At 44.3% G+C, this 24,708-nt stretch overlaps 1 protein-coding gene across 2 annotated transcripts in view; it reads right to left on the bottom strand.

The window, feature by feature from the left end:
- Nucleotides 1-23,006, bottom strand: part of LOC124048120 (carbonic anhydrase-related protein 10-like) — a 482,986-nt gene extending 459,980 nt beyond the window's left edge. For both annotated transcript variants that reach the window (XM_046368564.1, XM_046368562.1), the window contains exons 1-2: nt 22,765-23,006; nt 21,693-22,175 (exon numbers count right to left, since the gene is read on the bottom strand). In XM_046368564.1, coding sequence (XP_046224520.1) covers nt 21,693-21,753 — 61 coding nt within the window. In that variant the 5' untranslated portion in view covers nt 21,754-22,175; nt 22,765-23,006. The remainder of the gene's footprint in view (nt 1-21,692; nt 22,176-22,764) is intronic.
- Between the last annotated feature and the right edge of the window lie 1,702 nt (nt 23,007-24,708).

The raw sequence follows: 24,708 nt of genomic DNA on the forward strand, positions 1-24,708 counted from the left end.
CATGCCTCTTGGTCCCCCTCAGGTTCTCTGGCAGGCTCTTCCAGAGGCTGGGGTCATAATAACTAAAGGCTGCCTCTCCATGCCTCTTGGTCCCGCTCAGGTTCTCTGGCAGCTATTCCAGAGGCTGGGAACATAATAACTAAAGGCTGCCTTTCCATGTCTCTTGGTCACCCTCAGGTTCTCTGGCAGGCTATTCCAGAGGCTGGGGTCATAATAACTAAAGTCTGCCTCTCCATGCCTCTTGGTCTCCCTCAGGTTCTTTGGCAGAGGGCTGGGGACATAGTAACTAAAGGCTGCCTCTCCATGCCTCTTGGTCCCCCTCAGGTTCTCTGGCAGGCTATTCCAGAGGCTGGGGTCATAATTACTAAAGGCTGCCTCTCCATGCCTCTTGGTCCCCCTCAGGTTCTCTGGCAGAGGGCTGGGTACATAGTAACTAAAGGCTGCCTCTCCATGCCTCTTGGTCTCCCTCAGGTTCTCTGGCAGAGGGCCGGGGACATAGTAACTAAAGGCTGCCTCTGCATGCCTCTTGGTCCCCCTCAGGTTCTCTGGCAGGCTATTCCAGAGGCTGGGGTCATAATAACTAAAGGCTGCCTCTCCATGCCTCTTGGTCTCCCTCAGGTTCTCTGGCAGCTATTCCAGAGGCTGAGGTCATAATAACTAAAGGCTGCCTCTCCATGCCTCTTGGTCCCCATCAGGTTCTCTGGCAGCTATTCCAGAGGCTGGGAACATAATAACTAAAGGCTGCCTCTGCATGCCTCTTGGTCCCGCTCAGGTTCTCTGGCAGCTATTCCAGAGGCTGGGAACATAATAACTAAAGGCTGCCTCTGCATGCCTCTTGGTCCCCCTCAGGTTCTCTGGCAGGCTCTTCCAGAGGCTGGGGTCATAATAACTAAAGGCTGCCTCTCCATGCCTCTTGGTCCCGCTCAGGTTCTCTGGCAGCTATTCCAGAGGCTGGGAACATAATAACTAAAGGCTGCCTTTCCATGTCTCTTGGTCACCCTCAGGTTCTCTGGCAGGCTATTCCAGAGGCTGGGGTCATAATAACTAAAGTCTGCCTCTCCATGCCTCTTGGTCTCCCTCAGGTTCTTTGGCAGAGGGCTGGGGACATAGTAACTAAAGGCTGCCTCTCCATGCCTCGTGGTCCCCCTCAGGTTCTCTGGCAGGCTATTCCAGAGGCTGGGGTCATAATTACTAAAGGCTGCCTCTCCATGCCTCTTGGTCCCCCTCAGGTTCTCTGGCAGAGGGCTGGGTACATAGTAACTAAAGGCTGCCTCTCCATGCCTCTTGGTCTCCCTCAGGTTCTCTGGCAGAGGGCTCGGGACATAGTAACTAAAGGCTGCCTCTCCATGCTTCTTGGTCTCCCTCAGGTTCTCTGGCAGAGGGCCGGGGACATAGTAACTAAAGGCTGCCTCTGCATGCCTCTTGGTCTCCCTCATGTTCTCTGGCAAAGGGCTGGGGACATAGTAACTAAAGGCTGCCTCTGCATGCCTCTTGGTCCCCCTCAGGTTCTCTGGCAGCTATTCCAGAGGCTGGGAACATAATAACTAAAGGCTGCCTCTGCATGCCTCTTGGTCCCGCTCAGGTTCTCTGGCAGCTATTCCAGAGGCTGGGAACATAATAACTAAAGGCTGCCTCTGCATGCCTCTTGGTCCCCCTCAGGTTCTCTGGCAGAGGGCTGGAGACATAGTAACTAAAGGCTGCCTCTCCATGCCACTTGGTCCCCCTCAGGTTCTCTGGCAGGCTATTACAGAGGCTCTTGGTCCTAGGCTTTGGGATAGTTAAAAGGCCAGTGCCAGAGGACCTGAGGGACCTACTGGGTACATAACTTAAAATCATGTCTGACATGTATTGGGGTGCACAATTGTGGATTGATTTAAAAACCAATAGAATATGTTTTAAATTCATTCTAAAACTCACAGGCAGCCAGTGCGGAGACCATAAAACCGGTGTAATGTGTAATATATGCTCCCCGTCTGGTCTTGGTCAGTACCCGTGCTGCAGCATTCTCTGTGTTTTACAGTTGACCAATGGCTTTCTTGGGTAGACCAGACAGGAGAGCATTACAGTAGTCAAGCATACTTGTAATAAAAGCATGGATGAGTTTCTCTATCAGCCTGAGAGAGAAACGGCCACACCTTGGCAATGTCCCTCAGCTGGTAAAAAACTTAGTTCAGAATCTAAAATAACACCTCGATTTACAAACATTTTTAAAATATTTTTTACCTTGTTTCATCCTTATTGACTGTGAATTAAAATGTATTACCAGATTCTCTTTCAGTGCTTTGGCTCCAAGAATAAGTTCCCTTGGTCATTTCTTGATTTTGCTATTTAAATCACTAATACAGTCTCATAATTTATCAGTGGAGCTGAAATCCTCCACTGACACAGAAATGTAAAGTTGTGTATTGTCTGCACAGCAGTGAACATCAATGTTGTGCTTTCTGATAACGCTGCCAAGGGGTAACATACTGTATATAAACTGAACAGTACTGGACCCAAAATCGAACTTTGTGGAACACCGCGTGATGTGTATTTTCTCTGACTTATGTTCACCAAGGGTGACAAAAAACTCTCAACCAGTTAAATAGTTCCTAAACCAATATAGAACTGGACCCGGAGAGACCAACCAACCTCTCCAGTGTGTCCAGAAGGACATCATGATCAACAGTGTCGAATGCAGCACTTAAATCTAAGAGTACAAGGACAGAGAGCTGTTTGGCATCTGTGTTGGCTCTAAGATAATTTACCTCGTTAACTAAGGCTGTCTCTGTGCTGTGGTGGGCACGAAAACCAAATTGTAATTTTTCAAAAATGCAGTTGGTACTAAAAAATAATTTTTCTGTTTGAACACCAATTACTCCAGAATTTTGCTTAAAAGAATGAAAGGTTCAAGATTGTCTGAAAAATTGCTGAAGAATCTAGATTCCTTTTCTTCAGAAGGGGTTTCACCATAGCAGTGTTTAGCGCAGTGGGGAAAGTGCCTGTGAACAGGGAGTGATTAACAATAGCTTGCACTTCTTCAGATATGCAATGAAATACTTTTTTGAAGAAGGTGGTGGGGATGGGATCGAGAAGGCAGGTAGAAGGCTAAAGTCGTGATATCACTTCATGAGCATGTCTGTGTCAACCAGGGAAAATAAATCCATACTGCCTTTGCGTGGTAGGCTAGGGAACATATACTACTTAAACACAAGTATGTGGACACCAGCTCATCGAACTGCAGGGACTTGCTTCCAATCAGCCACAAGAGCATTAATGAGGTTGGGTGATTAGGCCTGGCTCGAAGTCAGCTTTCCAATTCATCCCAAAGTTGTCCGATGGGGTTGAGGTCAGGACTCTGTGCGGACCAGTCAAGTTCTTCCACACCGCTTCGATCTTCAGCACTCGGTGAACCCATTCTGTGAGCTTGTGTGGGCTACCACTTTGTGGCTGAGCCATTGTTGCTCCTAGATGTTTCCACTTCACAATAACAAACTGGCTTGTTGGAAAGGTGGCATCCTATGACAGTGCCATTCTACTACCAATATTTGTCTATGGAGACTGCATGGCTGTATGCTCAATTTTCTACACCTGTCAGCAACGGGTGTGGCTGAAATAGCAGAATCCACCAATTTGAAGGGGTGTTCACATACTTTTGTATATATAGTGTATCATCAAACTTCTCATCAGGTCTTGATTGACTGATACCCAGCCTAATGTTGGTTATATTATCTCTGAAATATGCTGCAGACTCATTACATTTAGATGTGGATGAAAGTTCAGATAGGTTTGCAGGGGAAGGATTTATCAGGCCATCAATGGTCGAGAAGAGCACTCCTCTGATTAATAGTGATCAAGTTAGAGAAATGAGCCCCATCTGGCATTTGTAATTGCTTTGTTATATATGCCAAGTTGCTCTCTCGGAATATCATAATGGACCTGCAACTTTGACTTTCTCCACTTCTGCTCTGCCTTTCTGCAATTTCTCTTTAATTGATTAGTTTCCCCACTCATCCAATGGGCTCTCCATTTGGATGTGTCCTTTTTCAACTTTATTGGAGCTATGGCATCAATGGTCGCCTCTCATTTGTTATTAAAGTTCTAAACTAAATCCTCACAAGAGGAAGGCAGAATAGGTGGTGGAGTGTTGTTCATACACTCAATAAAATCTGTAGCAACTTCAGACGTAAGATAGTGTTTCTTAATAATGTGTTCAGTATTACACTGTGCTATGGGCAACAAGGTTGTAAAAAAACACAGTGTTGATCAGATAAAGCAACATCAACAATAGAGGATATATCAATAGAAAGCCCCTTGGTAATAACAAGGCCTAGAGTATGGCCACGGTTATGGGTGGGCCCAGTAACATGTTGGATGAAGTCCATAGAGCTCAAAAGATGAATACATTCAATGGTCTTGGAGTCATTCTCTTTGTCAACATGAATATCAGTCTCTTTGTCAACATGAATATTAAAATCGCCCAACACAATAATTGTAACATAGTTATCAAGTACAATAGACAATAGTTCAGATAAATCAGTAATGAAACTGGGACAGTGCTTTGGTGGCCTATACGGGGTTATGGCCAGCACTGGTGGATGACATTTGAACAGTATAGCATGATGCTCAAAAGACCAAAAGTCGCCAAATTAAATACTCTTACAGGTGAGAGGATTAGTAAAAATAGAGTCTGCCATCCCACCCTTTTTCCTTTTTCTGATAGAGCATGAAAAGCTGTAGTCCAGAGGGGAGGCTTCAATAAGAGCAGCACTAAAGTATGATGACAGCCATGTTTCAGTGAGAAACATAGAATCAACTTTGCACTCAGGAATTGAGGTCAATCACAAGAATATTTGACTTGTGATAGCTCTAACATTTAAAAGCGCCATATTCAATGAGTGTGGGCCACTCTGCCCCTGGGGCATCTGCCGCGAGGTAACCAATGGAATAACAACCAAATGACTAATGTTACAACCACGTTTTCTGACATTCTCCAATCTATCCGAATGGTAGGCGACAGCAGTTTGTATAAACTCACTAGAAGGTGGAGTTAAAGGAACAAACACTAGGTTACTCACAATAACCATAGTACCATTTCTACAGGAGTTGATAAGGTTTTCAAGTCCTCTGTTGCTTATTCTGACAGGGAGAACTGGAGCACTACCAGACCCTGTCTGTCAGTCTCTAAAACAGTTCGCGATGTTTCTGGAAATAATCCTGGAACCCCTGCAGTTAGGATGAATCCCATCGCTTTTCAAAAGTACTGGTTGCTCCCACAGCAAATCAAAGTTGTCACAAAAAGAGACATTCCTGTCGTTGCAAAGTTTATTCAGGTGCTTGTTCCGTGCAAAGAGTCGGCTGAAATGTTCTGCACCCATTCGGTAGCACGGGAGGGGGCCAGAGATCATTATTCTCCTCCATGTGCTAGCGAGCGTGTTAAAGGTTGTTAAGGTTGTTAAAACAAAAACAAAGGTTGTTAAAACATGAGTGACGTTGGTGTCAGTATCGGAGTAGTTGGCCAGAACTGTTGGCAGGAGAAAGTTGATGTCATGGACACGGGCTCCTGGGTGACAGTGGATCAGACACTGTCTCTCACCATCGAGTTGCCCACAATGATGGTGGTCGTGAACTGCGGTGGCAGTGGGGGAGGTTGCCACTGGGCGGCTGCCGGCTGTTTGTATAAAACCAGCATCCATGCTGACTCCCAGGGCTGGTAGGCCTGTCTCAAGTGGGGCAAAGCTGTTTGATAGCTGGATAGGATCTTCACGGAGAGATGAAGGGTGGCCAGACCGCCTCACCGATCTCCTCCACCTTGAGAATGTCCAGTCTCCCATGGGTCGTGGAGTTGAGCTTAATATCTGCCCGTTGGATTTGGACAGATCAACGCCGCCCAACTCATCGGCATCTTTGCTATATGAGGAATTTAAAATTGAGATTCGGTTTGCCTGGGTTACAGCAAGTGACTCTCCTGTGAGGATCCACAGATCAGGTTACAATGGATCAGCATCTACAGAGCCCTCACACCCGCAGAGGGGAGGAGGGATTGGTGTGGGGGTTTTATGACACCTCACATCAGTTGTAAATGTTAGGCAGCAGATGACTTCTTTTGGTCTCTAGTATTGGTGAATGGAATTCCTTTGTTATAAGTCCAAAAGTGAACACTAGAACAATATAGTTCAACATCTGAATGTGGGGAATGATGAGGGATGGTCTATAGGACATTAATGTCTTATTTTGTGATGTCATTTAAAATTGTATAAAAGTGATATAATATTTTAACTTGAAGAGCTTTCACACTGTGTATATCAGGTTTACATCCTTTACGCTTGGTAGGAAATATCGAGGATGAAGAGAATACTTAGGAATGTGATTTTAGTTTTCCAACGAGATTAAAGTTTTTGATGTTTTGCCACGTAACTAGCCACGCCCGAGGGAGATCAGAGAGCGTGTCAGTATGACGGAAACGCCACTTTTACCCAAGTGTATGAAAGACTGAGTTCAGAATTAACATATCAGACGAGAAGGATTCAAGCTGCACCTAGGTCTCCATCGATCACGACCCTGGAAATCAACACGAGTTGAAGAAGACAAAGTAGCCTTTCTAACAATCAATGTTACGGTTGAGAAGCTCTTCTAAGTACTCTATCTAAGAAAGTGAATTTAAGTAGCATCATCCGGTTATTCTCTTCATATCATCGTCGACCACACTGCTCTCATCACAACTCAGAAGACCACTCTTCCAGAACGAGTGAAAGTAAACACAGACAACTAAGGCGAAGGACATTGTGACCTCTTGTGGACAATCAGAGCCTTACACGTACGAACTAAGGAGAAGGCCCAGTAGGACTCATTTCACAAAGCGGAACCCTTTTCATGAAGTCCTGGGTGCAACAGAGATACACCACCAAGACCTTCAACACGTACAGTTGAAGTCAGAAGTTTACATACACCTTTGCCAAATATATATAAACTCAGTTTTTCACAATTCCTGACATTTAATCCTAGTGAAAATTCCAGGTATTAGGTCAATTAGGATTACCACTTTATTTTAAGAATGTGAAATGTGAGAATAATAGTAGAGAGAATGATTCATTTCAGCTTTTATTTGTTTCATCACATTCCAGGTGTGTCAGATGTTTACATACACTCAATTAGTATTTGGTAGGATTGCCTTTAAATTGTTTAACTTGGGTCAAACGTTTCGGGTAGCCTTCCACAAGCTTCCCACAATATGTTGGGTGAATTCTGGCCCATTTGTAATGCTCCGGGTGTCGTGGGTGTGAAGTCAAATGCAGGAGACAGAGTTCAATGCTGTGCGTCTTTTAATAGCACCAACGCACCACAGGGTGCTCACAAAAGTACGTTCCCAAAACACAGGGAATCAAAAAATACAATGGAAAAATACACGACCAGGCACTAACACGTACCTTTACAACAGAGCCGAAGGTTACAATGAAATAATCCCGCACAACAACCAGGCGGGCCGGCTGACTAATAAAGAAAAAACTAATTAACAAAAACAGGTGCTACCACTAAACATACAAGGAGGGGGAGGAAAAACAATCAGTGGCAGCTAATAGGCCGGTGACGACGACCGCCGAGCTCCACCCACCCGGGAAGGGGATACACCCTCGGTCGAACTCGTGACACCATTCCTCCTGACAAAGCTAATGTAACTGAGTCAGGTTTGTAGGCCTCCTTGCACGCACACGCTTTTTCATTTCTGCCCACAAATTATACATGGGATTGAGGTCAGGGCTTTGTGATGGTCACTCCAATACCTTGACTTCGATTTCCTTAAGCCATTTTTCCACAACTTTGGATGTATGCTTTGGGTCATTGTCCATTTGGAAGACCCATTTGCAACCAAGCTTTAACTTCATGACTGATGCCTTGAGATGCTGCCTACATATCCAAATAATTTTCCTTTCTCATGACGCCATCTATTTTGTGACGTGCACCAGTCCCTCCTGCAGCAAAGCACCCCCACAACATGATGCTGTCACTTCTGTGTTTCACGGTTGGGATGCTGTTCTTCGGCTTGCAAGCCTCCCCTTTTTTCCTCCAAACCTAACAATGGTCATTGTGGCCAAACAGTTCTATTTTTGTTTCATCAGACCAGAGGACATTTCTCCAAAAAGTGCAATCTTTGTCCCCATGTGGAGTTGCAAACCGTAGTCTGGCTTTTTTATGACGGTTTTGGAGCAGTGGCTTCTTCCTTGATGAGCGGACTTTCAGGTTATGTCAATTATGGACTAATTTTACTGTGGATACAGATACTTTTGTACCTGTTTCCTCCAGCATCTTCACAAGGTCCTTTGGGATTGATATGCACTTTTTGCACCAAAGTAACTAAATCTCTAGCAGACAGAACGCGTCTCCTTCCTGAGGGGTATGAATGCTGCGTGGTCCCATGGTGTTTATACTTGCATACTGTTGTTTGTACAGATTAACGTGGTACCTTCATGCCTTTGGAAATTGCTCCTAAGGATGAACCAGACTTGTGGAGGTCTATAATTTTTTTTCTGAGGTCTTGGCTGATTTCCCCATGATGTCAAGCAAAGAGGCACTGAGTTTGAAGGTAGGCCTTGAAATACATCCACAGGTACACCTCCAATTGACTCAAATTATGTCAATTAGCCTATCAGATGCTTCTAAAGCCATGACATCATTTTCTGGAATTTTCCAAGCTGTTTAAAGGCACAGTCAACTTAGTGTATGTAAACTTCTGACCCACTGGAATTGGGATACAGTGAATTGTAAGTGGAATAATCTGTCTGTAAACAATTGTTGGAAAAATGACTTGAGTCATGTACAAAGTAGATGACCTAACCAACTTGCCAAAACGATGGTTTGTTGCCATGACATTTGTGGAGTGGTTGAAAAACAAGTTTTAATGACTACAACCTAAGTGTATGTAAACATCCGACTTCAACTGTAAATACATGCATTACTTCTTACCCATAAGAGCGCCAGTTCGGGGCAAGGTATTAGGATTACTGTGAGCGTAGTTCCCAAATGTCTTTTTCTCTTTCACTTCCTCTCTCTCTCTTTAACTCTAATTCCTTTGTAACAAGTGTCATATTGTGTTAGTCCGCTAGGGACCTGTTTTCATCGTATTACGTTTCTAACCAATTACCTATGCTGTGTGTGTGTGTGTGTGTGCGTGCGTGCGTGCGTGCGTGCGTGCGTGTGTGTGTGTGTGTGTGTGTGTGCGTGTGTGTATCCTGTGTTATCATTTAGTTTGTTAGTAAATAAATAATCAAATCAATTTGTGTGGTACAGAATGATCAGTACGACTCTGTGTTTGTGCAGATTCAAGATGTTTGCGACTTAAACAATGAGACTGATATGTGGTAATGATTCATAAGTGACTGTTATCGATATATAACTTTAATTTGGGAGATGGTAACTCGTTAAACAACTTATTCTATGGTGCCCCAAATTACTAATGAGTCAATTGATTAATTTAATCTGGTAACAATGAATCATAGTTGGTCATTATTTGATAAACAACAGTCATCACATGAATTAAAGGCACATCACTAGTCACTAGGTCTACTTAGAAAGCAGGAGCATCTCATCCCTAAACTGCTTGATGGTGTTGCATTTAGGGCAGACAAATCCCTGTCCATTTTCCAAATTCCTGCATATATTCATCTTGTGACTGAAAACCTCTCACACCTGATGCATTTGCCATGGATAAAACACTGGTTAGCTAGCACTGCTAGCATTAGCCTGCTCTGCTTTCAAGATGGCAAGCAGATAACTGCTACTTAACAGGAATCCAGGACACAAACCTGCAGTCCAAGCAGTATGATGATTTCTAGAGCGGGGGATTGCTAGTGCTGACACACAAAACCAACTATTCTCTCATACTCAAGAATCCTGTGTGTCCGGCCTAACCCAGCCTGGCTTGTCCTAGGGCTGGGTGGTGTACCGTATTTTACTATATACCGGTATATATGCACAGACCGGTTTGGGATTTTACTTTAACTTCTATAACGGTATTTTAATGTTTGGTTTGTTAAATGTGATACGCTGTGTGTAACTTCCATTTTTATAGTTTACTCCACTACTTGAGTCATCCCTCCCCGCTCTCTCTCTCTCCATGCCACTTTCACACAGACCTAGTCCCACCCTGTTACTCAAGGAGCGCATTTGTTGTTGCTTGACCACGAGACACTTTAGTTCAGTCTGCATGGTCAATGCAGCACATGCAACAATGTGACAACGATGTTGCTTCCAATTTGATCTTAATATAAAACCACATGAGTTATATAATTACAATATTAGTTTGTGTTTCTTACATCTGCAAACAGCTAGTTTGTATTTTCTTAGCAAATTAAGCTAAATCCTGTTAGCCACTAATGCTAATCGCTAGTAATCGCTAGCTAATAAAAGTACTGAATCAGAGCAAATGTAACTAGCTAATACAGCCTGATACCAGTAAGGGTGGAGGCTTAAATCAGCATGTTGATTTTGCAACAGCATCTTCTAAATCAAAGAGGAAGCAGGAATATGTTGGCTATATGAATAAAGAATTTATGTAGCCAAAGATTACAGGGTCCCCTATGAAATACTGAATATCACTTTGGTTCCTATCCTGTCACAATAACTTTTCCATGGCATTTTCATTCGTTGCCATGCCAAACAACACTGTATTCAAAGTGCCCACTATTATTTATATTCCAGCTATAGAATTATAATAAACATTCTATTTCCATGATTTCAAAAGTTCACTCAAAGTGTTTTGATTTAAATCAAAATTGCAACATTTGGTAAAAAATAAGGCCTACTATTTTTACACATATCGTGGCAGTTTGGAAATGATCTCAACTGAGTGCAGGAAATGCAGAAATTGATGGAAATGCAGGAAATTATTTTAGGTTGAAGTTGAATTTAACAGTATAAAACAATTAGAATGGAGAAAGACGCATTGAAATCATTTAGAATCTATGTGTTGCCACCGTAGGGTAACACACTACTCATAAAGCAAATGTAGAACTTTTATTAATAAAAAACATAAAATACAGTCATACCGTCAAACATTTTAAAAATACCATGATATGATATTTTGGCCATATTGCCCAACCCAAGCTTGTCCCTGTGAGTCCGGCCTACCCCGGCCCAGCCTGTCCCGCCAGCCTACCCCGGCCTAGCCTGTCCCTCCAGCCTACCCCGGCCCAGCTTGTCCCTCCAGCCTACCCCAGCCTGGCCTGTCCCTGTGAGTCCGGCCTACCCCGGCCCAGCCTGTCCCTCCAGCCTACCCCAGCCTGGCCTGTCCCTGTGAGTCCGGCCTACCCCGGCCCAGCCTGTCCCTCCAGCCTACCCCGGCCCAGCCTGTCCCTCCAGCCTACCCCAGCCTGGCCTGTCCCTGTGAGTCCGGCCTACCCCGGCCCAGCCTGTCCCTCCAGCCTACCCCGGCCCAGCCTGTCCCTCCAGCCTACCACAGCCTGGCCTGTCCCTGTGAGTCCGGCCTACCCCGGCCCAGCCTGTCCCTCCAGCCTACCCCAGCCTGGCCTGTCCCTGTAAGTCCGGCCTACCCCGGCCCAGCCTGTCCCTCCGGCCTACCCCGGCCCAGCCTGTCCCTCCAGCCTACCCCAGCCTGGCCTGTCCCTGTGAGTCCGGCCTACCCCGGTCCAGCCTGTCCCTCCGGCCTACCCCGGCCTAGCCTGTCCCTCCGGCCTACCCCAGCCTGGCCTGTCCCTGTGAGTCCGGTCTACCCCAGCCCAGCCTGTCCCTCCGGCCTACCCCAGCCTGGCCTGTCCCTGTGAGTCCGGCCTACCCCGGCCCAGCCTGTCCCTCCGGCCTACCCCGGCCTAGCCTGTCCCTCCGGCCTACCCCAGCCTGGCCTGTCCCTGTGAGTCCGGTCTACCCCAGCCCAGCCTGTCCCTCCGGCCTACCCCAGCCTGGCCTGTCCCTGTGAGTCCGGCCTACCCCGGCCTAGCCTGTCCCTCCGGCCTACCCCAGCCTGGCCTGTCCCTGTGAGTCCGGCCTACCCCAGCCCAGGCTGTCCCTCCGGCCTACCCCAGCCTGGCCTGTCCCTGTGAGTCCGGCCTACCCCGGCCCAGACTGTCCCTCTGGCCTACCCCAGCCTGGCCTGTCCCTGTGAGTCCGGCCTACCCCGGCCCAGACTGTCCCTCTGGCCTACCCCAGCCTGGCCTGTCCCTGTGAGTCCGGCCTACTCCGGCCTATCCCGGCCTAGCCTTCCCCGGGCCTACCCTGGCCTGTCCCTGTGCTCTCGGCCTACCTCGGCCTAGCCTGGCCTGTCCCTGTCAACCCCCTATAAATGCAAAGAGGCTCTGTAAATAAACACTTTTCATATAACTCTGCCATTAATATTCAGCACGACACCATGGCAATCCACCTGCTCAGCCATGCAGAAAGAAACAGAGAAAGATAAAGAGAGGGAGAGAGAGAGAGAGAGAGAGTGTGTGTGTGTGTGTGAGAGAGGGGGGTGGGAAGGATAGAGGAGGATATATATATATGTATAAAGATGGAGAGAGAGAGAGAGAGAGAGAGAGAGAGAGAGAGAGAGAGAGGGGGGGGTAAGCGGAGTGAGACAGTAGCAACACGCGTCTGTCCATAAATGAAACTTGACCTTTTCAACAGCTGTGCTTATTGACTTATGAGACAATTATCACTCACACCGCTCCTGTTTGTGGGGCCCTATAATGACCCCAGCTGTGTGTGTGTGTCAGGGGCCCATCCCCTCGAGGACACTCTCAATCAAGCCAAACCATCTGCATTTGCTTTCCTATACCAAAATGCAGCGAGCAATATGCTACGCGTGGGAGACTTCCTAACACTCCTCAATCTTTCTCAATCTTCTTTGGCTGCCTCCACAGACAGGTTGTTCTCTATACGATGGGCGAGCTGGGAATTGGGTGCTTTGCTATAGCATAGATAGGTTGTTCTCTATACGATGGGCGAGCTGGGAATTGGGTGCTTTGCTATAGCATAGCTATATAGCTATAGCCAGGAGTGTTTTGCCAGGTAGCCTATAGATTAGCGAGTCGGGATAAAGAGGCTGGCCAGAAACCACTGGGTCGCCGGTTTAAAAAACAGGGCCGACTACATGAATAATCTGGTTCATATCAATATACGGTATCGCCGAAGAGAAAGCTCTAGGGCAGGGGTACTCAACTCTTACTCTACGAGGTCCAGAGCCTGCTGGTTTCCTGTTCTACCTGATCATTAATTGCATACACCTGGTGTTCCTGGTCTAAATCAGTCCCTGATTAAAGGGGAAGAATGAAAGAAAATGCAGTGGAACTGGCTTCGAGGTCCAGAGTTGAGTTTGAGGGTTCTATGAGATCAACTCCGTCTCTCTCTCTGTCTTGAAAAGTGTTGCTGTTTTTAACAGAGAAACATTTTCTTTCTATTGTTTTTCATCACTTAGCAAAGAAAGGATTCACTTTAAAAAGGGTTTTGAAAAGCTAGCGTCCTTCCATCCATCAGCAATTGAGATAGCTAAAATTAACGTCTTTGTGTTTTCCTCTATTGTGGTAACGATTGCATTTGAAAACCACAAAGGTGGTACTTCTAGTCCAGTGGCAAGTTTCAGAACATCTACACTTCTTAATTGGTTTACCTGGATTGCACCCCTTAATGGGTCTACCTGGATTACACCTCTTAATTGGTCTACCTGCATTATACGTCTTAATGGGTCTACCTGGATTGCACCCCTTAATGGGTCTACCTGGATTACACTTCTTAATGGGTCTACCTGGATTACACTTCTTAATTGGTTTACCTGGATTGCACCCCTTAATGGGTCTACCTGGATTACACCTCTTAATTGGTCTACCTGCATTATACGTCTTAATTGGTTTACCTGGATTGCACCCCTTAATGGGTCTACCTGGATTACACCTCTTAATTGGTCTACCTGCATTATACATCTTAATGGGTCTACATGGATTACACTTCTTAATGGGTCTACCTGGATTACACTTCTTAATGGGTCTACCTGGATTGCACTTCTTAATGGGTCTACCTGGATTACACTTCTTAATGGGTCTACCTGGATTACACTTCTTAATGGGTCTACCTGCATTATACGTCTTAATGGGTCTACCTGGATTACACTTCTTAATGGGTCTACCTGGATTACACCTCTTAATTGGTCTACCTGCATTATACGTCTTAATGGGTCTACCTGGATTACACTTCTTAATGGGTCTATCTGGATTACACTTCTTAATGGGTCTACCTGGATTACACTTCTTAATGGGTCTACCCAGATTACATTTCTTAATGGGTCTACCTGGATTACACTTCTTAATGGGTCTACCTGGATTACACTTCTTAATGGGTCTACCCAGATTACATTTCTTAATGGGTCTACCTGGATTACACTTCTTAATGGGTCTACCTGGATTACACTTCTTAATGGGTCCTTCTGGATTACACTTCTTAATGGGTCTACCTGGATTACACTTCTTAATGGGTCTACCCAGATTATATTTCTTAATGGGTCTACCCGGATTACACTTCTTAATGAGTTTACCTGGATTACACTTCTTAATGGGTCTACCCAGATTACATTTCTTAATGGGTCTACCTGGATTACACTTCTTAATGGGTCTACCTGGATTACACTTCTTAATGGGTCTACCCAGATTACATTTCTTAATGGGTCTACCTGGATTACACTTCTTAATGGGTCTACCTAGATTACACTTCTTAATGGGTCTACCTGGATTACACTTCTTAATGGGTCTACCTGGATTACACTTCTTAATGGGTCTACCTGGATTACACTTCTTAATGGGTCTACCCAGATTACATTTCTTAATGGGTCTACCTGGATTACACTTCTTAATGGGTCTACCTGGATTACACTTCTTAATGGGTCTACCTGGATTGCACTTCTTAATGGGTCTACCTGGATTACACTTCTTAATGGGTCTACCTGGATTACACTTCTTAATGGGTCTACCTGGATTACACTTCTTAATGGGTCTACCTGGATTACACTTCTTAATGGGTCTACCTGGATCCAAAAGTAGATCTGAAGAGAAAACTCAAACTGTGCTTTTCTACACATAGGTACTACCTGCTTTGCTATTTCGAAACAAAGGACGGTACATATGTGAGATTCAGTGGCCATAAAAAGTGTCATATAGTGGAATCTCCTTATACTAGCCCCATAATTCCACTGGTCCTGCTTTTAGATTTGTGGGATGTTCTATAGTCAAGGAGTCAAGCATTTTACGATGGCCTTCATTTTTTCATATATATTTTTTTTTTGTGCAGTCGGACCAGCCTTGATTAACCAATCCTAGACATCTATGTTTCACAAGTTTTGACAGCACAGTTACAGTTCAGTAAAGCACAGCAGATTACAGTAAATTACAGTACACAGTACAATAAAGAAAAGTAGAGTATAGTACAATACAATACAGTAGAGTACAATACAGTTATACTCTTATCCAGAGTGACTGACAGTCAGTGCATTCAACTAAGGTACATAAACAGCAACATATCAATGTCATAGCAAGAAGAGAAACAAATCTGTAACCTGTTACTCAGAATGTTATTGTAGTTGAAGTGGTTTTTTGGTTTATTCTGTTGATTGGAGTATTTGGTGCATCATTATGAGAAAGATATCATAATTGCATGTGACAGATGGGAGCAATAATAAGTACTCTGTTGCATTCTGCAGTTGGCTCCTCTTTCCTATATTATTGTGGTATAATACTTAGTGCCGGTGCACACCTGGTTGTGTCAAGAGACTGCATAGTGTGCAAATTGTGTATTTGTGTTACAGGCATGATCACCAATTATCACGGAAGAAGGGTAAACAAAAACAACTGCATCAGGATACTGAAAGAGGATACTACAGGAGGCTGAATATTGTCTGGCTCTGTCTCTCTCACACAGACAGTAAAGTACACCCTGCGTTATATCCCCATTACTGGACACACATCTGCACAGGATTATCAGATTAGTGACTGGAGAGTTTGCGTTCCTGACAGGGCTGTGGAGGCGAATTGGGACACTGTAGAGAGTGCCGTGTGTGTGTGTGTGTGTGTGTGTGTGTGTGTGTGTGTGTGTGTGTGTGTGTGTGTGTGTGTGTGTGTGTGTGTGTGTGTGTGTGTGTGTGTGTGTGTGTGTGTGTGTGTGTGTGTGTGTGTGTGTGTGTGTGTGTGTGTGTGTGTGTGTGTGTGCAATTATTGTACGGTGGCTATCAGTGCTTGCTTATGTGCTTGCGCATTACTCATGCTACCCTGCAATGTGGTACCATGGTGAGGCCCTGTGCTGTTTTGGCAGTTAAACCACGCTCTGCTCCAGTCACATACACAAACAAACAGCTCCCTCTAGTAAATTACAGCTGTGTGGAGGTCGTGTCATTCTGACAGGCTGATAGACTTGACAGAGAGGGTGATCTGAGTGGCACACACACACACACCACGCCAAAAAAAAAACACACACTCTCTCTCTCTCTCTCTCTCTCTCTCTCGCTCACTCACACACTCACACAGTGGCCATGCGGTCCAGACAGGCAGAGGCGGTTAGGGACAGGAGTGGGGATGTTGGTTTGAGACACACAGTCAGGGAGGACAGGTTGACTGCAGACCCCAGCAGCACGGAGACGCTTCAGTCCCATATGACTGGATACACAGGGATACTCCAGTTCCTGTGTTCTCTCTGAGGGAAACCAGTCTGTGTGTTAAAAGGGTATTCATTCAAAAAAAACTCTTTATTGTCTTGTAGTCTTTTCTCTTTGGTCTATGTTTGAGAAGGTTAAGGTGGTTGAAGTTGAAGATAGTTGACAGTTGGAATGACATATATATATGGATACATTCATCTGTAACACTGTAATATTCATGGAATAGGTTTGTACGGATATCGGGAAACTGTGAGAAGCGAACAGATTTGTTTTCCAGCGAAGTGAATAACAAACACAGCACAATAAATAAGCAGCAAGCGCAGTAATTATTTTATGATCTCACTTTGGATAAAAAAAAACTAAAGCAATACACAGAGTATTGCTTCAGGGACATAAAATACAAATTAAAACCTTGCTTAAACGCTTTATCAACACTTAAATAAATTCTACCAGGCTACAGACAGGAATAAAATCATGCAAATTAATAAAAATATTAGATGTACCTTTCACAAAGGTATTGTGCCTACTTCAGAGAGAGGGAGGGAGTGGGAGGAAACGATAGAGTGAGTGAGAGATATTTAGGCCTCCTGCAGTCACCCAAATGAGCCTCCAACATGAAAGTGAAGGGGTCCCATGTTGAACTTTTGAATTAAAGCCGGTGAATTAGTGCCGTTTTAGCCGTTGTGCCGGAGAATGCATGAATGCTGCCTGCTCTGATTTCTAATGGTAGAGTAAATGCCTCCCCTCTAAACGAATGAGAGACGCTCTTTAGCCGGAAGAGTAAACAGCAGCATTCAACTGTCATTAATATCACAGTTCTCAGTCAGTAACTAATTGAAGTGAATGGGTTTTAATTGAAGTGAATGGGTTTAAACTGTTCCTCTCTATCCTCTCCAACCATGGGAAGCGTAGATATGAGTATGATAGGCAGTTACTACTGCTGTACAGGGGGATGGTATGATATAGTATTTATCTGTTGAAGTTATATAGACTGTAATCTTATGGAACATGGAAATGATTCGGTTTAGAGAGATGGATTGTTTTAGAAGTCTTTTGTGTTTGTCAGACCCGTTGCCCCGCGCAACTACATAGTGAATATGCAGGTTGTGTGGTCAGCAATTGTCTGTCATTTTCCCATTTAGAGCTTCAAGCAATCTACAAGGTACATTGACTAAGAACACATTATTCAAGTAAGCAGGGTCGCAGGGGAGACGGGTTAATGAACAAACCAATTGGGAGACTGGAATAATTAGACGGCCCGAGTTGGACATTTCTACTTACACACGGACTTAACTACCAACATTACTGAGTTTTCAAACACATATAATTGTCTGCTTTGACCCCACGTAATTACTGGATTAATACATGTGCACATGGGTAATGCTCTATTCTCTTCCAATCCAGACTCAGGGGAGAGAGATGTTCTACAGTAAGCCAGTGACCCATCTAACATGTTTTGATGTATGTATTATATTCAGAGGATGTCTTGGATCACTGTATTGACCCAAGGGTGTGTTTATCCCCCTCTGTTAGAGGCTACAGGTCTACTGATGATGGATGGACTGTATCTGGCGTCTGTAAAACTCAGACGGGCAGGAAAACAAAGAAGACAACGGTTGCATTGGAAGCGTGGATCGTGTTAAATGTTAGCGTGTAACAGATGTGCTTCAGGAAACTACGATCATGTAACGAGTAAGCTTGCATGAGACCTCACAGCGAAAACGGCTTTAACTCAGTGGGCTAATGCAACCTTGAGTCGAGTGAGCAACCCGGGTTCATGACCCAGTCTGTTATATAGGGGATTGAATAATAGAGGAACCTTTTACAACATCCTTGAGACTGATAACTGCCAATATGAGCCTAGTCCTTTTAGGGGAGAATGGATGGGGCTGGGGGAATTAGAAGAGCGGAGAACCGTTTGATTCCAGACACCTGTGCAATATTTGGAGATGATGCTTCAGTCAAACCAGCTCCAAATCCCTACATCTCCCGAGAACGAGGGAGAGAGAGAGAGAGAGAGAGAGAGAGAGAGAGAGAGAGAGAGAGAGAGAGAGAGAGAGAGAGAGAGAGAGAGAGAGAGAGAGAGAGAGAGAGAGAGAGAGAGAGAGAGAGAGAGAGAGAGAGAGAGAGAGAGAGAGAGAGAGAGAGAGAGAGAGAGAGAGAGAGAGAGAGAGAGAGAGAGAGAGAGAGAGAGAGAGAGAGAGAGAGAGAGAGAGAGAGAGAGAGAGAGAGAGAGATGTGGACAGTATGTGGACACCACCTAGTTGAACATCTCATTCCAAAATCATGGTAATTAATATGGAGTTGGTCCCCCCTTTGCTACTATAACAGCCTCCACTCTTATGGAAAGCCTTTCCACTAAACGTTGGAACATTACTGCATTGCTGCAGGGACTTGCTTCAAATCAGCCTCAAGAGAATTAGTGAGGTCGGGCACTGATTCTGGCTTGCAGTCTGTGTTCCAATTCATCCAAAAGGTGTTTGATGGATTTGAGGTCAGGGTCTGTGCAGGCCAGTCAAGTTCTTCCCACCAATCTCAACAAACCATGTATGTATGGACCTCGTTTTGTGCACGGGGGCATTGTCATGGAAAAACAGGAAAGGGCCTTCCGCAGACTGTTACCAAAACGTTGGAAGCACAGAATCGTCTACAATGTCATTGTATGCTGTAGCGTTAAGATTTCACTTCACTGGAACTAAGGAACCTAGTCCAAACCATGAAAAACAGCCCCAGACCATTATTCCTCCTCCACCGAACTTTACAGTTGGCACTATGCATTCGGGCAGGTAGCATTCTCCTGGCATCCGCCAAACCAAGATTTGTCCGTCAGACTGCAAGATGGTGAAGCGTGATTCATCAGTCCAGAGTGATGCTTGGCATTGCTCATTGTGATCTTAGGCTTGTGTGCGGCAGCTCAGCCATGGAAACCCATTTCATGAAGCTCCTGAAGAACAGTTGTTTTGATTGTTGCTTCCTGAGGCCGTATGGAATCCAGTAATGAGTGTTGCAAGCCGAGGACAGATGATTTTTACGCACTACGTTATGTTGTGCCTATAGTATCATTTTAGGAGACTAAGCCATGTAATACTGTACTCTTTCAAACCTTTAACCTTTTACATAATTGATGACATTCTCTTTTTTTTGTATACTTTTAGCAGTAGTTCTGTAAGTAGTACTCTCCGGCAAAAACAGTTGCTTTTAAACTAGAAATTTCATGGCTAATTGAGATAAAACAGTATGCTAATATATTATGCATGTATGAACTACACATGGACACATCCAGCCCAAAGCGGGAGGTTTAAAAAAATACTTGCTGCCAAGGTTCAAGAGCATGTTTTTAAACTGATCATCATGGTGTGTCTTCAATGACCTTTTGCGGAAAAGAGCAGTCTGGGCATGTTTAAAGATAACCTTTCCAGTCTACAATATTATGTAGGCTACTCTCCTCAAACACATTCCCGCTGGTATCAAACTTGAGTTACCATGGAAATAGCAGGCCTGTGCGAAAGAGGGGGAGGGATTATATGTGCATAAGGCTTGGCAGCTAGTCTACATATTTTACAATTTTTATATATTAAGCAACACTGGCAAGTCTGTAATAACGTGTGTAATGTAATAACGTCCATTCACTACGGACCCAAGAGGAACAGCAAATTATTGCACACATCCCTCCTAAAAAAATGGGGAAACAGATAAAGGGGAGGGGAAGGAGGAGAGGGACGTGCGTGAGTGGTCATTTATAACTAGCCTATAATCATAATTTGCAGTCAGGCTCGAGGGGAGATGTGGAAATTCCATACGACAGTCGTGCGTAATACATGCGCTCAGAGAGGAGGGGAAGGAGGGAGGTTTTGCGCACATCCCTGGTCGTCACAGGGAATGATTGGGCACATGCCTCTCAAGTACAGCACTCAGCCCTTGACGGGTACCTGCTTCAATATTAGGTTGTACGAGTATCATCGGAGTTTGATATGAGAGCCGGCGGGTAGTCTAGTCTATATGCCTCTACTGTACGCAAAGATTCCCTGCAAACAATATTACATTCGTCTCCAATGGTGGTATAAGAAATTGTTGGCATCTGGACTTGCATTTCATTAATTATGGATCTTGCTAATGCATTTGACTTAATAGTCAACGGGGGTACGCATGACGGTACAGCCCAGCGGCGCTTCAACCCAAACAGCTCTCACCGACGCGCACAAGTATTAACCCTTTCGATGGAACTCGAACTAATTTGATATTTTAGCTCCAAGCCTGACATAATAAAGATAAGTCAATAATGTTCCTATCTACTACGCAGCACCTATCCACTCACATGAACAGTCTAACAGCTGTAGGCTAATAGTTCTGGAACAGCCCTCGCGCCATGACCAGTGCATGCGTTCCCATTTAGCCCACTCCCTCCACTGAAACCCGTATCAGTACCTTGGTTATTCATGCACGTGTAGCACAGGATAAGTGTCTCGTCATAAGAGTTCAACAGTAGTGGTAATACGGTTCTAGGATATTTTCCCCAAACTTTGCATTCACAATTTAACGAAATAAACCTCGATTTCGCCTGACGAAAACTTCAGCTCCAAGTCTAAACCTATTAAAGAAATCTGTCGAATGAATTATAATATTGATGAATTGTTTCCCATTCAACGAAATCATTCTCACACGACCTCTCTCCTCGTGTAATCATTCGTTCAGTTGACATAATTGATATCAGTTGCTAACACTTGCATAATTCAATACTGAACATAATGAAATACAGCAAAAACATATTTTGGGGTACAATCTTATAGGCTACCCTATTGTATATGTTCCCAGTGACATCCACAACTAAGTGAAATCAGAGTTTCAGGCAGATTCTGATCTGTAAATGTCTTCGTTCTCAAATGTTTCCGATCAATTCATTCTATATCAATTGGCCTATCAACTGAACAGACTATCGACCGCGTACATCATTCATTACAAGGTTTTCATTCATTTCAACGTTTTCTGCAACATTTCACAACTTCCTTATCAATGTTCCTCCCTGCGTTCTCATGCACCTGCCCTTTTGTCCGTCTCGCACCGGACCCACCAATATCAATGACTGAAAACTTACCTGATACACAGATGATGAAATTGGCGTGAAGAATAATAAATAGTTCCCAAATAATATCCATTCTCTGTCTTCATGCCAGGTGCATTACGCTCGGTAAAAACGGGGGTAGCCTATCAGTTGCCGATGTCGAGTCCTTCCAGTCTGTAGCCCGCTGCACACCTTCCACGAGGTACTTTCCACGCCAGACTCATAGCAAGGTCTATATCCAAGACATGACACCACACTCTCCCTCAAAACTACAATCCCAGAGAGACAGAACCACAAACTCCAGACCCAAAGGTAGAACGAAAGGGAGAGTCCTGGAAGCAAAAGTCAATTGTAGGCTATTCACACAGTAATGGAGTTCCAATGTGCCCTACCAAGACCATCCATAAATGTACTCGTCCCTCGCGTCGTCCCTCGCATCGGTTGCTCTTTGGAAATATAGTTTCAGTCATTCTGTGTAAACACAACCATGGTCGAAGTGTCTTCCTCCTCGTTATCCTGGAAAGAGGGACAGTTAAACTGAGTTAGAGTTCAAATGAATAACCTAGTTTAAAAACCTCTGCTTTACTCTATGATTATGAATGGGAAAACTCCGTCGGGGTGTTTTAACTGGCGTTGACAGAGTGATGGACAGGAGAGCATGGGACCGCATCCGGACTGGGCGTTCACCGGCAAGGGGGCGTACTTCGCTCATATTCACTGTTCAGCGGTAGGATAGGCCTACAGTACGTTCCGCGCTGTCGCGCATCTCACGCGCACACACCGCTGCTACACACCACATTTCATGAAAACTTTAGGAACCCCTTATCATCTATTAGAATGTCTTATAACATCTTCATCAATATAATCACTAATACTGCACACATCCACCCCTGTAATACGATGAAGCTTGAGCCATCAGCACACTGAGGCAAATCAACTCTGCCCCCCCACCCCTTTATCAGCGCAGCTCCGTGCCCACTCACACATCCTGTCAAACAACACACTGACGCAGTTCACATGCACAGGCTGCACTGTAGCTTTGAAAAAAAATAACAGCAGGCTAAACGCATACAATACAGAGAAACCTAGAGTGAAGGCTACTTACCGTTCTCGATAAATTTTTTGACTAGATCAAAATACGGTTATCCTAATGTAAAACGAAGCAACCGACTAATTCCACCGAGTCTCCAAAAACGTCGATATGCTATAACTTTCACACAATATTTAAAAGTTAGTATAATCGTCGATATAGACTTAAATGTCTTATCCCGAGTTGAAAAATTGGGACAGTAGTCTTCTGGCACGCGGGCACCAGTCGATGCCACGAGCCCAAGGAGAGAGCTTCCAGATTAGTGCCGTCAGAAAATGATGCGCGGGCACGTGCGGTGCTCCATAAACATACTCACGCGGGCACAGGTAGATGAGAGACTGTGGTACCCACATTTACATTTTACATTTAAGTCATTTAGCAGACGCTCTTATCCAGAGCGACAGCCCTCATCGTAAGGGGAGGAGCTGGCTAGAGAGAGAGAGAGAGAGAGAGAGAGAGAGAGAGAGAGAGAGAGAGAGAGAGAGAGAGAGAGAGAGAGAGAGAGAGAGAGAGAGAGAGAGAGAGAGAGAGAGAGAGATGTCTATCATTGTTGATTTGATACATTGCCAAAACAAACATATAGAAATGTATGTGTTAACACTTTCAATGCATAGCAAATGATTCAGTGTTGCACTTTCTCAGTGTTAGGAAATTAACACCTATAGTTTACAGTAACTCATTTTGGGCTGTTGTTTTAACACTGTTTGGTTAAAGCCTAGTTTGTGTATTTTCCAGTGTAACCTGGTGAGGAGTATTGGGCCAGTAACCGAAAGGTTGCTGGATCGAATCCCTGAGCTGACAAGGTAAAAATCTGTTGCTCTTCCCCTGAACAAGGCATTTAACCCACTGTTCCCTGGGCACCGAAGATGTGGATGTCTATTAAGTCAGCACATTTCAATTGAATGCATTCAGTTGTACAACTGACTAGGTATCCCAATTTTGTGCGACTTGTAGAGTTACAAACCATGGCTGTATTTGTTAGTGACTGAGACATGGTTGTTGAATTTATTCATGTTCAGTCCTATGGCCTTCACCAAGTGAGTTCCTAGCTGAATGTTATCATTCAAATCTTTATAACAATACATTAAATATATCATAAGGCCTTACTTTGAAGGCCTAGCTTTACCCTTACACAGCTGCCTGAAACTCCTGGTTTACATGCCACTTCATGCCTGCTAGTCACATTACACTGGCTTGGAATCCAGTCAGGGTTAGGATATCCAACAGTTGGAATTTGTATTCCAACTGTTGGAACCTGCATTCAGAATGACTGTGAGGTTTAGGAACTTTGATAAAGGAGACTACCTAAAACATTTTAAACTGCCAAAACATATGCCAGTGATGGGCAAATGACGAAATTATTGAATTAGTTTAGAAAAATATGTTATTTATACTTGTGTAGCATAAGATTAATCAATCAAGCAATGCCAAAAAAAAAAATGATATTAAAACAATTCCAAAAAAAAATCAACCTACAGCAGAGCTTGCTGGGAAATATGATAGCGATGGGCATGGTTTTGATGGGAGTGTTTATAACCTGCTTACCAGTCGAAACAGTTATACTGTATCAAACATCCTAGTTAGATATAAAATTACACAACTAAGACATCTTTGGCAAAAAACGTCTAAATTAATTACAGATTTCTTGATTGATCTTAGATTAATTCTGACAAATTTAAGGATGCGTATACTGGGTATATTGTTGCTATGGCGTCTCAAGAGGGACAAACCTTTTTCTTGTTTTTCATTCGAAGGTCTTTTAAGGGAGTATGTGAGGCACAGGCATTGGCTTCGCCTAGCCGAGTTCTGCTAGGAGCAAACCCAACCAAGTATACGGGCGCTTATACGCTCCACAGAGTAAAACTGACACAATCCAACTCAACCATTATTAACACCAACACTGGGGTTCTTGTACACCGCTGACAGTTATTTTTACTCTTACAGAGTTAATGTAACTCA

Source organism: Oncorhynchus gorbuscha, linkage group LG11 (genome assembly GCF_021184085.1).
Source record: "Oncorhynchus gorbuscha isolate QuinsamMale2020 ecotype Even-year linkage group LG11, OgorEven_v1.0, whole genome shotgun sequence".
NCBI classification, from domain to species: Eukaryota; Metazoa; Chordata; class Actinopteri; order Salmoniformes; family Salmonidae; genus Oncorhynchus; species Oncorhynchus gorbuscha.